Below are 12790 nucleotides of genomic sequence, written 5' to 3'. Positions count from 1 at the left end.
TTGACGGACCATCTTTTTAAAAATCTACCAAAAATCAGGTAATTATCCGATCAATACAAAATTTTCAGCGATTATTAAGAGAAGAATGAACTTTATAACGGTGTACTTATTTTTCATAAACGATATTTATATATATATTTTTTTTTGCTTACAAAACCCCCCTTGTTTTGAAGTGGGAACAAATATGCTTAAAATAATCATCTGAAACTGAACAAAACATATTGTGTTGCTGTAAGGGACAGAATTATAGATTAAAAAAAAATTGTTTGCATACCTTATTTTGACGTCTGAATATCAGAACTTCGATTGTGTTTAATTATCCCGCTTTTGCGTTTTGAAGTGTGAAATTCGGTGAATATGTTAAGTAAAATAATTAATTTAAGTTAAGCAAAACAAAAAAAAATTTTTTTTAATATTTATACGTAAAAAGCCATTTTAAAATCTTTGATAAATAAATTAACAATTTTTTTTAGAGAGCCGAATAATGCATGACCATTATTAAACAGGGCATGCTTTGAAGAATCGATACCAAAAAAAAATTCGATAAATATTGTGCCCTTTGTGTTAAAAATAGCATCATTTTTTTCGATCCCGTTTGAAAACGTTTGCCGCCTTTCGGCTACGGTGGACCAAACGCGCTGAAATTATTTTTTTTTTATTTTGCTTCAAATTGCCCCCCCCCATTTTGGGGAGCCTGGCCCCCACACACATACACATTAAAAACCAAACTCATACAAATGGTCACCCATCTGGTACTGGCTAGCCTCAGCGTTAATAATACATTGAAATTTTCGTCACTGAAAAATAATTTTTTTTGGCCTATTTGGTCTTTCATAGTTTGCTTTTTATCAAACGCAAACGTAAACAGTGTCGATCTAGACTCTAGATCGACGCGAAATAACTGGTTACATATATGAATAAGTGGAATTATTTGAAATCCAGGTACTTATATTATAATATTTTTGCATATTCTCTTAGAAAATCATCCTAAATCTTAGTTAGACAATAAATAAATTAATTAATTATTTCAAAAACCTTTTTTTTTTTAATATTTATGTACGTTTTTTGTGCAAGACAAAAAATGTCAATTGTTAACTTTTTGGGAAAATTTAACATTTAAAATTTAATTAAAAATAGTAGAAAAAGTTTTACATTATTCTGTTTTCTATATGATAAAATTCAGGGTTTTATCTTTCTGGAAAAAAAAAGTTACTCAGAAACAATGGATTTTAATAAATGTAATTTCGTTTTAAAAAACAACAACAACTTGATTTTGCGGCCATTTTTGGCGGTGCCTAGAGTGAAAATATGTCCTCCTTATTCCATCGCGAGATGTAAAAATTATTTACCAGGAAATACGCATGCTGAGGTGATTTACGCCAATGGATAAATACCTTACCAAGAGATTTCTATTTACGCAAGTAGCGACCTTCTGTTAATCAATCAGTCTCTTTTATCCAGACATAGATGTCTACATCAAAACATTTCTAAGCCTGCTCTCTCTCTCTCTCTCTCTCTCTCTCTCTCTCTCTCTCTCTCTCTCTCTCTCTCTCTCTCTAAAAAAAAAAAAAAAAAAAAAAAGAATGGATTTTAATTCCGTATTGATGACCTTTCTAATTTCGTAACAGATGCAGATTACCAGTCAAAAGAGAGTTAATACTCTACAGCATTAATAAAACAATTACCTTTTAAAATAAAACTATTTTTTAATATGTATAAATGCCGTATTCGGGTTGATTGCTATTTGTTGTTATTGTTGTTGTTGTTCTTGAGTGCTGCATTTTATTTTTTTTATTATTATTATAATGAAGTCTATGATATATCAATGAGTATTTAAACATTATCGATAATAATTCCTTTATAAACGTAATACATTCCTTTATTGAATCATCTTTCTACAAATTTAAATGGTTTTTTTTTTCATATGAAGCTACTTATAAAATGTTTTATAAGTTTGGCTACCTTCAACCGTTTTTAACCCAAATCGTGTCTCTTTTATTTTGCGTTTATCGGCATTCCATTAATTCTTTTCTCGCGACCATATTCTCTATGCAATAAATATGACACCTACCTTCACAGTAATGGTGAAATCTTCATTTTCTGTCATTTTCCCTTCGTAATTGCTTGAAGTGAATATTGGTGGTTCGTCATTCGTATCGTTTACACTGATATACAACTCGGCTGTGCCCTTTAGGTTCCCTCCGTCAGTGGCTTCGACGGTTAGTGCGTATGAATGGACTTTTTCGTAATCAAGTTTTTTGCTTACAGTCACGATTCCTGTGTATTTGCCAACTTGAAAACTTTTTAAAAGAGATACAGAGAAATCATTTTAGAAAGAACTTTTGGCAAATGTGTATTTCAGCGGTGTGAATTATTTAACAGACAAAAATTTATAAAAATTATTTTTTTTTATATATAAAACACATTATTAGACCCTAAGGCTGAAATAAAACCAGAAAAATAATTTTTATTATTTTTTCAACATTTTTTACAACAATCGAGACCGAGATCGAGAAACAATCGAGAAAATTTAGCCTTTCTTAGGCTTCACAGATTTGCCTTCTTGAGGCCAAATTTGGCCTTTTTTTTACGCTCTAACGTGGAACCATGGTCCATGCAAGAGCGTAAAAAGGCCAAATTTGGCCTCAAAAAGGCCAATTTGGCAATCCTTAGAAAAGCCAAAATTTCCAAACAAGTTGGCGGCCTCGCTTGTCATACATTTAGTCTAATAAAAAATATGAAAAAATAATAAAAATTAAATTTCAGCCTTACGGTCCAATAATGTGTTTTATAAAAAATAAATAATTTTTATAAATTTTTCTCTGTCAAATAATTTACGCCGCTGAAATACACATTTGCCGGACTTTTTTTTTATTTGGGTCGTATCGATGTAAGTCGATTTGAAAATGTGTATTTTGTTTTTGTTGCTGATCCCATTGTGGTTAGGACACATTTACCTCCCTTCAAAGTTATTTCCCTTTAGAAAAATGGAGTTTTTAGGTCAAGGTTGTGGTCTCGTGAAAGAGATGAAGGGAAATCTTAAATTTCGAAAGAATACGTGACATCGTCGCTGCTCTACTGAGACCACAAATAAAGACTAATAACTTATAATAAACACCAATAAATAAAAACTAATAAAAAAGGCTAAGAAATTACAATAACTAAAGACTAATAATATAATACTAAATAAATATTAATAACTTATGATAATTAAAGGCTAATAACTTAATACATATAGATTTATCACTTATAATGAATAAATACTGATAACACAATAAAGACTAATAACTTATAATAAAAATAAACACTAATAAATTATAATATATAAAGACTAATCTGTACACATATAAAGTTCACTTTTTTGTCGCACTGACATTGATAGTAAAAGCCTACTTTTTCTATTTAAAAATTATTAAAACGAACCTTTTACTAATATACTCAGTCCTGGATATGCGAGCGACTTCATAAATGGTTAACTAATTTGCATGTTTATATGAATACGAACATTCATGAATTAATGATTCATTTTTATAGTTGTTATTGGATAATTGGTTTCATTTAACTATTACCTTCAGTTCTATTTATACATAGTTTCTACATTGTGCATATTGCGTAGTATTTAGGATGAAAATGTTTTAGCGCACATATATATGTGTGTGTGTGCGTGCGTGTGTGTGTGTGTGTGTGTGTGTGTGTGTGTGTGTGCGTGTGTGTGTGTGTTATATAAAAGGAACTTCTTTGTGTGTCTATGTGTTGGAGTTCGTTTCCTATGGGTCCAAAATCGGCTGGGCCCATTTTTCTGAAATGGTACCTTATGTGCCCGACAGCGTTCTTAGATGCATTTTGTATCGAAATGTCTTCCATAAGTATCGATAACTGATAATCGAAATAATCCAATGGAGGACGGAACAGGCGATTTTGACTTAAGTTAACATCTTACACAGTCAAACATCACAAAAGCAGTTGAGAAGTTTATTTACAGCAAAAGCCGAAAGGCCCGACATACACAGGCGGCAAAAAGAAAATCCGCACTTGTAATTTTTATTAAAAACAGCAAATTTAAGCTAAACTTAATGTAATTGTTTAAACAAACTATACCTCATTTGATTCGCCTTTTATTCTTCTATAATTTTACCTGTTCATATTTGACTTTTAATTGAAATATTCTAGTGTTCACGTCAATTTAAAAAAATAACTTCAAATTGCGGAGGCAAAAAGAAAATCCGTACAATGGAAAATTGTTTAAATGTAACTTTAGGACATTAATGCAACACAAATACAACAGGAACACAACGAACTAATTAATATTTAATAGCATAGCTCTTCTGCAATTTGACAACCTGCAATCTTTTGAGAATTCCTTGAATTAGACTGTAGCAATACTCCAGGGAAAGAGCATCCCACTTTTCTTTAATTTTTGTCTAAATTTCTTCCAAATTTGATATTTTATCATTGCATAGCTGTTGCTTAAAGTAATGCCATACATTTTCGATAGGATTGAGATATGGGGATTGTGCACGCCAATCCAAATACGGAATATCATGCTCTTCCAGGAACCTCTTGACATTGCTAGCTGTGTGAATGGGAGCATTATCCTGCATGAAGATGGGATTATCATCTAAATTCCGACCAAAATAGGGTAGAAAATACTCAGTCAACATATTAATGCACTTGGTCGAATTAATTCGACCTTGCAAGCGAACTATAGGCCCTGGACCATTCGTACTAATAATGCCCCACACCAAAACTGAACCTCCACCACTTGCAGCGTTGAAACTAAGCATCTAGGATTAAATTCTTCGTCTTTCCTCCGACGGACGTACTGCCTACCACCACTGCCTAGCCTATTGAACTTGTTTTCGTCGCTAAAAAGCACTTTTGACCAATATGAAGAGTCATGATCTTCATTGCATCTGACGAAGTCCAGACGGCGCTTTCTGTTTTTTTACAGAAATCATTGGCTTGCATCTTGTAACATATCCCCACAAATTAAATTCCTTTAATCTGTTCTTGACAGTAGAAAGAGAGCACTTTTTAACAAGATTACACTGTTGTTGGATTTGGGGAGTCATTTCAAATCTGTTTCTTAGACTGCAGATTTTGATAGCATTGTCTTCCCTGTTAGAAGTAACTCTAGTACGACCAGATTTAGGGGCATCACGAGCACTGACGGTATTTTGATGCTTTTGCGCAGTCTTTCGTACCGTTTTCTCATCACATTTCAATCTGCGGCCGATTTCTCGATTGGATAAACCAGAAAGATGGGGATTAATAAGCTCCTGACGATCACTAAAGAAAAAGTCGTGGCATATGGACTAAATGTTACGTTGTATAACCTACAACAACAACAATTGCGATTAGAGATCTTTTGTTGCCTGCTGGTTGATATTTTAAACTGATAATTTAAGCTGGTTTTAAGCGAATTTGTTGCTGCGGACTTTCTTTTTGCCCCTCAATTTGAAGTTATTTTTTAAAATATTTCAATTAAAAGTCAAATATGAACAGGCAAAATTATAGAGGAATAAAAGGCGAATCAAATGAGGTATAGGTTCTTTAAACAGTTACATAAAATTTAGCTTACATTTGCAGTTTTGGAAAAAAATTACAAGTGCGGACCTTCTTTTTGCCGGCACTGTACAAACTCAACAGTAGGTTCTTTCATATCACAGCGGCGCGTTCGAAATAAAGGTTTTTATTTAAAGCACAGTTGTACCATGATACGTGACTTTTGCATTTTAAACTTTAATTCAAACCATTATATATAAAAAATAATTTTATATAATCAAAAGTAGGTTCCCTGCAGTGCAATGTAGACTACAATATATAGTGGCTAAGTCACTGCAGAGAGGCACGTGAAGCTTCCTCCCGGTGCACCGCGATGGATCCCCAGCTAGAATAGGCCATTGCATATTCCTACTGAACCAACTCGATTTGATTGAAAAATTGTCGATTTTACCAGTTTCGATGACAATAAAAATATGGGAGTGTGAAACATTCGTTGATCATTATTTAATCCCAGGCAACGTCGGATATTCATGCTAGTTGTCTATAAATGCATATTCTTTCCACAATAATTCTTTATCATCTTTTGTTGCCGACGTATCCGCAGAGGTACATGTACAATAAAATTCGGATAAAGTTCAGGTCTTTTGTCTCGCCTGTAGCCCAAGTTTTGAGGCGAGAAAGGAAATATGGTGCCTTATCAACAAGACGTTCAATGTATGACTGCTCATAAAACAGAGGGATTTTTATTGATTGGAAAACATTTTGAGTGAACCCGTTCCTGTGAAAACCAACTTGCCTTTGAAGTGGTGAAGAGAGCGAATCGCATCTAAAGCAGAGAAAGAAAAACGGCACCAAATAAAGCTTTTATTTATTTATTTTTTAGCATTCGTTCGAATCGCATCACGCTGTAAAAATCCGACGTAAAACTGCGATGAAAAAAATGAAAAGGAAAGAAGAAAGGATTAACAAAACGAACGAATAAAAGAATGGGATACTTTATATTGGGTGTTTTTGTTCGTTGCTGTGTTGTTGTTGTTGGTGGTGGTGGTGGTGGTGAAACATTTCGTATGAATCAGATGATTACGGTTGGCATTGGTTTCCCCGATATCTTTCTAGAAAGACATCGCGTACTTACTAGAAGGGACCACGTTAAGATTGTACACATTCCTAAGTGATAATGTTTCTGTGGAATGAACTGGATTTGAATTTGTCATACTCAGGTTGTCAGTCCATTTCGTTAACCACCCAATCATCATGTAACGCAGCGGTGCGCTCTTATTGTAATAAACCATCGACCAACGAATGTGAAGATCAGCAGCAGCATTTAAAGCATATATGCAAATTGGCAGGTATACACGCTCTGACATCACGAGAAGAAGAAGGAAATAACAAGAAAATAAAAATAGACCGCGTGGTCAGAAAAGCGGTGAGAGAAAAGGTGTTTGACGCGTGTTGAAGCGAGCCGACACAAGCGCGATAATGTCAATGCGAGAAAAGAAAAGGCAGTGAAGTGCGTCGTCAGAAATTACTGGAATAAACGCTTTTTGTATTCACTTAAAAAAATGCTAAGTCGTATTTTTTTATATCCTTTCTTGTTTGTTTCTTCCTGCGACGATACCAGACAACGTGTGGGGCTGAGTGGTTGAAGTGTAACGACACGGCTTAAGTGTAACGGCACAGTTATAGTGTAACGGCCACATTACAATCCTCACATCCTAGGCAGTGTCGCTGGGAGGCGTGAAGCTTTTGCTCGTTGTGTAACTATGGCAATTAATTTGGGTAGCAGAAAGTGAAAATCCAGGAATCATAATACGACCAGCATCCTGTCAAAATTCATTACACAACCGAAGATAAACGTGTTTTAATAGGACAATATAAAAAACTACACAGATTATCATACGTCGTTCCTTTTTTGTTTGTTTGTTTGTTTGTTTGGTTTTGTTTTTTGTTGATTTTATTTTTTCAATATCCTATCCAGTGTCAAAAGCTGTTGATGGTGAGGGAGAAAGCAGAACTGAATTAACTATCGCCATTGTTAGGCAGGTGATAAGGATAGGATATTACGCGCGCTATCACATACTGTACATAAACAAAATATGTCTATAATACTTACAAACCGTCGGTACCATACAATCTGTAAGTAATATTCCCATCGTGCCCTCGATCCTGGTCCTTGGCCTAAATAAAAAGCAAATTAAACAAATATATATATATCAACAGTTATAACTATCAAAATATATTGGGTTTCTGATTTTTTTTAGATGAGGATTAATTATTCGTATATTTCAGATTCTTCGAACTACTGTTCTCATCTTGAGTGTTGTTTTCACAACCTTTCAATCAATGTAACCACCGACCTTCTTCGGGTGGAATTGTCCGCAAGTATTCGTAGCATAGCGGACAGAGTACTTGGTAAAATTCGGTTGTAAAAGTTACATTCTCCTAAAGGTGTAGGGTTCAGTGCGCAGTGCGAGTGACGCTCAAAATATAATTGCGAGTAGCTTAGGACTTTTACACAGTCATGGCTGACGGAACGAGAGCATGCTACCCTAGTCGATTAAATAAAGGGTTCCGTTCGAAATTCCGTGTGAATTTCAGATTTTGACAGAAAGATTCCCGAATTCGCCAAGATACACCCTAAGAAGATCGGAGGTTACATCGACCGAAACGTTATGAAATTAAGATATGAACAGTAATCCGAAAAATCCAAATGATACGAAATTTTATTTTATTTATTTACTTTTTTAAAAATCCTTTGAGATGAGGCTTCATAATTTGTGTATTGATTTTTTTTCTTTTTTTGCGGACTGTTATTCTCATCTTCATAATTGTTAGTGTTTCACCATGTTTCGGCCAACTCATCGCGGTTAGTCACCTGAAAAAGGCCACAGGATGAGTTGGCTGAATCGTGGTGAAACAACAACCGTGAAGATGAGGATACAGTCCGCAAAAGAATGAATGCACAAAATACGCAAAATGTGATGGGTTGGCCTAAAAGTTTGTTAATTTTTGTTATTTTTTTTTAATGTTATCGTTATGATCTACTAAAGATCGTACTATACTCCTATTTTTCAAATCTGGTGTAGCGAGTATGTTCACGTCATCGTGTGATATTCCTCTGAAAAAAATCACTTCTTACATTTTTGCTTGCCTTTAAAGTCTTTAAATGGAAGATTAATCAGAGAACTACCGGCATTTGATTCTTTTTACAACAGAAAACAAAAAATGAGCTATAGAAACCATTTACAAAGATGTGCCATGTACATGAGAAGAATGCCGTTCTGAAATGATTGTGTCATGAATGGTTTGCTAGATCCCGAAAAGGTAAATTTTCAGTGAGAGATGCTCCTTGCTTGCCGGCCAAAAATTGATCGGCATTGACCAAGTGAAAGCCGTAGCTGAACAACATTGCTGTTTGACAACCAAACAAATCATAGTCATCTTCAAGATTTTCAAATCGAGCGTGGAAAATGAATTGTGTTAATATCAACTTGAGAAAAGAAAACTGTTGGAGCAACCCAATCCTACAAAAAAATAGTAAATGGCTGATGTACTCAGCCAACCGAATATCTCAATTTTTATGCCGGTTTATGAAATATGAAACTCCTCTAGTTATGAGGTAGTTTTTTTTTAATAGTAAATATCAGTTGTGCTTTGACATCACGACCAAATTTGGCCTTTTTTACGTTCTTTCATGAACTATATTTTTGGCCGCCATATTTTTTTTGTAATGATAGAAGGTAAAAAAGGCCAAATTTGGCCTTAAAAAAGCCAATCTGTCAAGCCTTAGAAAGGCCAAATTTTAAAAGCAATACAGCGGTTTCGATTGTCGTACATTTAGTCGAATAAAAAAATGATGGAAAAATAATAAAAATGAAATTTTTTCGGGCTTTATTTTAGCCTTTGGGTCTAATAATGTGTTTTATATGAAAATAAATTTTATAAATTTTTGTTTGTCAAATAATTTAAGCCGCTAAACTACACATTTATTACCAATTATTTTTTTATGGGACCATTCTAACAATTTAATAAGCAAAACAACCCCCAAAATACGACAAGTCAATTTGGTGTGTGGGGGGTTACATTAGAAACATAAGACGACAAATAAAAAGCAAATCGAAAAGGCCTCCCTAAAAAGGCAAATCGAAAATTTCCTTTAATTACAAAAAAAAAAGCCAGTGAAAAAAGTGTCCTTACAAAAAATAACAAATAAACGCACGCGTTAATGTTTATAAACATTATTTTTTTAGATTCACAAAATTGTCAGTTTTCTTAGGACAGTGACCCCTTCTGCCAAAATATCTGGTGGAGAGGGTATCAGGTACTTATTTTTTAGGGCGATTAGATTTACATTTTTTCATCCGTTCTTTTATTTTCGAAATTGTTGTGGGGGTATCCACGTTAGCCATGATGAAAATGATTAGTAAAGCAGACACGTTCCAAACGGAACTACATGGCAACCCAGGCAACACCAGGTACCCATGCTAATATATATATATATATATATATATATATATATATATATATATATATATATATATATATATATATATATATATATATATATGGTAGAGACGGCAGAAGTCAGTTTTTTTTAACTTTGACCACAATTTGAACCTCTTAACATTTATTGTTTTGGGCGCAAATCAAATTAAAATGTTTGACTCATGTCCAGGTAACCTACATCTAAAATTTCAAGTCTTTAGACCCAAAATTGGCGGAGGAGATTGGTAGTGTCTGCAAAGATCAACTCTTTCAATTTTGACCTCTTGGCAGCCAAGTTTTCACCCGAAAACTGATTAAAAAGTTTGCTGCATGTCTGAATACACTTTATGTAAAATTTCAAGTGTATAGACTCAAAATTGACTGAATAGTTTTATAGAGACCGCAAAGGTTAATCTTTTTAACTTTGACCCCTTGGAAGCCAAATTTCGGGCCGAAAATCGATTGCAACCCAAATCTCAATACCCCTTATGTCAAATCTCGAATCTGTAGGCTGAAAATTGACAGAGTATTTTTGTAGGGAAATGTGCACACGTACACACAGAGACAATTTCACTTTATATATATATATATATATATATATATATATATATATATATATATATATATAGAGAGAGAGAGAGAGAGAGAGAGAGAGAGAGAGAGAGAGAGAGATAGATTGAATCCAAAAACTCCATAAAATTAACACGCTGGAAGTTTACACAGTTTAACTAAATATGAAGTGGAAGTCACTAAGCATGAAACGAAATACGAAACCATGTGGAAAAACTTCTTGTTTTATCATGAAACAATAAAAAAAACAATAAAATTTTATTTTTTACATTTCTATAAATATTTTGGAAATATTTAAAATATATTCATATGGAAATAATTTTTTAAATATTTGTTACATTTTTATAAAGTTTTCTTAATATATTTTTCAATTCTTAGTATGTTTCTCGCCAGCTTTATCACATAAGTGTGTGATAATATATGTAAATAACAAAAATTCTCATTCCTTTTTTTATTTTTTTGTGATAACACAAATGATAAAACAAAAAAAAACTATTTATAGAAATGTAAAAAAAAATTAAAAACTTATTATTTTTTTATTGTTTTATGATAACACAAGAAGTGTTAAAACTAAAATAATTTTTTGAACTAAATTATTTCCATATGGTTTCGTATTTCGTTTCATGCTTAGTGACTTCCGTTCCATTCTATATTCTGTCTTAACCGTGTCCATTTCCGGCGTGATAACTTTGGAAGTAAATTTTTGAATTTACCTTAAATATGTACTATCTACATCTTCCACACAAAAATTATTGCATAAAAAAGCATGTTTTTCTAGCTTCCGGACGAAACATTTCAACTGGTAAGGGAGGCGATAAAACAAATAGCAAGTCAGAAAAACTCGTTGTCTGAAATATATTTTTAAAATATCTTCCACGTTCAATAAAGGTGTTTGTTCTTTAATATATCGGAAATGATAATAGTAATTTAAATGTAAAAAAGTTAAATTAATGGCATAATTCTATGATTTTATCATTTAAACACGACTGTGTTTGAATATTGTGTTAAGTGGGAGTTTTACTCATTTAGAACTGCTTTAAAACTTCACCGCTCACTCATATTTCGACCAAATTTCAAACAATTATTACAGTTAATAGATCACCTTCTCAGCTGTATTGTGAACATTTTTTTTTTCAATTTTCGTTCAATAAAACAAAAGTTATGATAAATTTACCGCTGTTAAAAATCGTAAAAAAAACATAAGGAAGTGAGCTACGTTTTTTATGATTGCTTTCCATAGCAACTACGTCGCTTCAGCGACTACTGTTGCTACCAATTAACCGATCTCGCGAAAAGAAAAGTAACAAGTGCAACAGAGAGAATAAAAGAATGAAAGGGAGATAATTGAGGGGAGTTTATTGAAAGCAGACGAATGCCGTACATTGTTATTACATATGTGTATGTTATGTTTGGGAGGGGGGCAAAAAATAAGACTGAAATTAAACAAAGAACAAGTTAATTTACTGGAAGCCTGAAAAAATCATGGATTACAATAGAACATTACGAGCATAAAAAGTAATATAGTTAAGCTTAAACATGGAAAAGTGAAAGACTAGCTGTTAAAATTGGAAAAGAAAAGGACAAGATATTCTAGTAAAAAATATAATAAATTTATAGCTTAAAATATTGCAGCATTAAGAATTTTATTTTAGTTCAATTTATAACATTATATAATCAATTCTTAATTCTGCAATCTTTTAAGTTATAAATTTATTATATTTTTTATTAGAAGACCTTGTCCTTTTCTTTTCCAGTTTTGACAACGAGTCCTTTACTTTTCCACGTTTAAGCTTAACCATATTATTTTTCGTGCTCGCATTTTTCTAGTGTAATATGAATATTAGTGCAAACACTGGCAGTGGACAAGTTTTATGCCATTTGTGACGCAGAGTGTCCTCTTGTTTCTATATAAAAACCAAGTATTTGTAAAATTAACTTATCTTAAGCATAACAGATCAGCGAAAATGCTATTTCAAACATAAGATTGTCACATGAAACATAATCGGTTTCTTTTATAGCTTCAAAGCTCTTCAGTCAGTTCAACCCAAACATTCACAGATACCGAAACAATGGACACAATCTGTTAAATACTACACTCATAAATACATCCTATGTAAAGAAAACTGAATAGAACAAATTTAGTCGCATGTTCAGAATTTCCTTTTATAAAAAAAGAAAGAAAGAAAAGTCTGTATAATGTGCATACTCGTGAAGGAAAGAAAATATCGTA

At 32.8% G+C, this 12790-nt stretch overlaps 1 protein-coding gene across 1 annotated transcript in view; it reads right to left on the bottom strand.

The window, feature by feature from the left end:
* LOC145248098 (cadherin-23-like) overlaps positions 1 to 12790 on the bottom strand; it is a 166900-nt gene that overhangs the window by 121904 nt on the left and 32206 nt on the right. The window contains exons 8-9 of the mRNA XM_080109887.1: positions 7619 to 7683; positions 2072 to 2300 (exon numbers count right to left, since the gene is read on the bottom strand). Coding sequence (XP_079966013.1) covers positions 2072 to 2300; positions 7619 to 7683 — 294 coding nt within the window. The remainder of the gene's footprint in view (positions 1 to 2071; positions 2301 to 7618; positions 7684 to 12790) is intronic.

Source organism: Euprymna scolopes, chromosome 26 (genome assembly GCF_053919585.1).
Source record: "Euprymna scolopes isolate OS-2025 chromosome 26, ASM5391958v1, whole genome shotgun sequence".
NCBI lineage: Eukaryota > Metazoa > Mollusca > Cephalopoda > Sepiida > Sepiolidae > Euprymna > Euprymna scolopes.
This window is presented reverse-complemented; position numbering and strand designations above follow the sequence as displayed.